The 2735-nt window shown below is 34.2% G+C and overlaps 1 protein-coding gene across 1 annotated transcript; it reads left to right on the top strand.

Moving 5' to 3' along the window:
• The first annotated feature begins 929 nt into the window (after positions 1-929).
• LOC110017873 (F-box/LRR-repeat protein At3g48880-like) lies at positions 930-2735 on the top strand. The gene is made up of 2 exons (XM_020715027.1): positions 930-1364; positions 2121-2735. Exons 1-2 carry the CDS (start codon positions 1012-1014, stop codon positions 2617-2619), a joined length of 852 nt encoding a protein of 283 aa, XP_020570686.1. The 5' UTR covers positions 930-1011; the 3' UTR covers positions 2620-2735.

The raw sequence follows: 2735 nt of genomic DNA, 5'->3' as shown, positions 1-2735 counted from the left end.
ATATTCATCTTCAACCATCGAAAACTTTCTTTACATTTAAATAGCACAACATATCTATCACCTCCCATCACCATATGCCAATGTTTTTTTTTGTTATCAAATCTTATCACATTGATTTTGACGGGATCAATAACCATCTGATGAATCCATATATTTTCTATCGTCATGGTGAATGTTCAAATTTCTAATAGCATTCTACTATCCATGACTTCTTCATATCTCATAACCTAACTTGCTCTGATCTCTTTGGTTTGTGTCTACAACTTCATCATAATCACAGTCGCTTGTTATCGAATCACCCAATCTAGCTCTGGTACAAAATTATTGTGCAAAACAATGCGAAAAATAAAATCACACTATAAACAAACAATCAAACATTATTCTTTACATGGCTCGTTAAAAATCCGCCTACATCCAAGGGAATGGGTTATTCCACTACCAATAGAAAGAGAGACAAAAAATATCCTTATAAAAATTAGTCATAATCATTTCAATAAATAAAAGAAAATTATGATATAGAAATACAAATATGTCAAATATAGAACCGAACATATAATTAGAACTTCTTTAATAAGATTACCTCACTTCTATCTTCTTAGCACATAATAGATTATGGACCCCTAACACCTAACATTAATTGTCCTAATATATGACTATTAAATCTAATACTTTTTATAACAATGAATACATAGGATAATATTAAAATCTATTTATTTTCATATTAAACCAGCAAAATTTTCATTCGATACTTCATTAATTAGTCATGTAATTAACTAAAAGAGCCTTAAATATTAATCCAAGGAACCATTCAACAATCGTATTAATTAATTATGACAGCTGGTATGAAGCTTCCTCAGCTTCGTCTTCCACCCTCCTTGCACTTATTATAATATATTATTTGCATAAAACCCATCGAAATTCATCTCTTTCTCTGTTTTTCATGCGTTCGAATATTTATCGAAATAATCGAATTAAGAACTGATTGCAGACAGGAAAAGAGAGAAACAGAGCATGGAAGAAGAAAGGAAGTGGGAGAATTTGGCTTCAGACTGCTTGGTCTGTATATTCTGTTATCTAGGAATGGAAGAGCTGACAGTTGCTCTTCCATTTGTCTGTAAATCCTGGCATGAAGCTTCTTTGGATCCTCGATGCTGGAAGAAGCTGAACTTCCTTGAACTGGACTTCAGTTCTGGAAGTAATTTTGAACGAAGATTCAAGCAAGAGTATGGCGTTGGGAGCAGGTTCTGTTTTTCTTCTTTGGTGAAGCTCTGCATTGAGCGCAGCCATGGATCAGCAGTGGAGCTGTCGATCCCGTCTGTTTGCAGTGATTCGATTCTGCAGGCTCTGATTTCTGCTTCAATCGGGTAAGAATTTGACAACATATAATTCGTTAACATTATATTCTGAGGCTTCGAGAGGTGCTTGAAGCTTTGAAAAAAAACTGAAGTCTAGCATTACACCTACCACCGTTAATCACTGCCGAACGTCGTCATCCACAGTCAATCGTTGCCATCCACCGTTGATCATTGTCGACCATTATCGCTACCGCCTATCAGTCACTGTCGTTCGCTATTTGGTCGCCCTCAGTTCCTTACAACAGGTTCATCCACACATTAACGTTGTAATTTGAGAGATTTTGCAACACTTTCCTGCATGTGGGACAATGGGTCTTTCTAATCCTCAACTTATAGTGAATTTTTTGCAACTGGGTCAGACCCATTAGTTTTTTCCCTTTACAGATTTACCACAAAAACTTCTAGTGTCTCAACTGGTTGTTCCTTTCATCTGAGTATGTGTTGCATTTTCATGTAACACTAAGACGATAATCCATTATTTTATCTCCATGAATTTTCTAGCACGCATCAATATATATATATATCATGTCAATACCGCATGAATCTAAGAATTAAACAAATTTGATATTTACATTGACAATAATTTATTTATCTATAAAAACATGTATTTCATTTTAAGAAAGTAATACTAGTAATTAATATATTTCATGCATATTTTCATACATCAATAATATGGCATGTATGCTAAAATTAAAATTTGTGTTAAACCTATAAATACATATGAACTGATAGCATATATGTAAATCTTTTCATCTATGCATGCAGATGCCCCAAGTTAAAAGTGGTTGAATTCCCAGGCGTACGTCGCCAAGATGAGAAGCAACTTCCTCAACTGATAAGCAAATGGAAAGAGCTTGAAACTCTAAAGATCTCATTGAAACCAGTTTCATTCATAGAAACAATTGAACAAATCAACATAAACTGCCCCAACTTTGCAGGGCTTCGCTTATATGGATTATTTAATAATGCAGAAACAAAAGCCATTGCCGGATGCATCCCAAGATTGAAAATTTTCGCCATAAATGGATCTATAATTGACAAGGAAGGTTTGATGGAGATATTGGATGGTTGCAGTGAGTTGGAGGTGTTAAATGTGTCGGATTGTGCAGGTTTTGATGTTGATGATGAGATATTAATGAAGGCATCTAAGATCAAGAAGTTTGTCTTTAATGACGTTACGAAGGAAGGTAACATGATACATCACTTACTTTTAGAGAGATTACAAGTTGTTACAAAATATTCGCATTGGCAACAAATAATGTAACTGTTGTCATTTTTGGGCATCTTATTCCAATGATTATTGTTGTTGTGAGTATAACAACAGTTCAATTATGTTAAGCCCAGTGATCTTAATATCGTTGTAAAACTTAGCAGTAGTTA

The sequence above is a fragment of the Phalaenopsis equestris genome, unplaced genomic scaffold (genome assembly GCF_001263595.1).
Source record: "Phalaenopsis equestris unplaced genomic scaffold, ASM126359v1 Scaffold000002, whole genome shotgun sequence".
Classification (NCBI taxonomy): Eukaryota; Viridiplantae; Streptophyta; class Magnoliopsida; order Asparagales; family Orchidaceae; genus Phalaenopsis; species Phalaenopsis equestris.
Note: the sequence above shows the minus strand (reverse complement) of the source record. Positions and strands in the feature narration are given on the sequence as shown.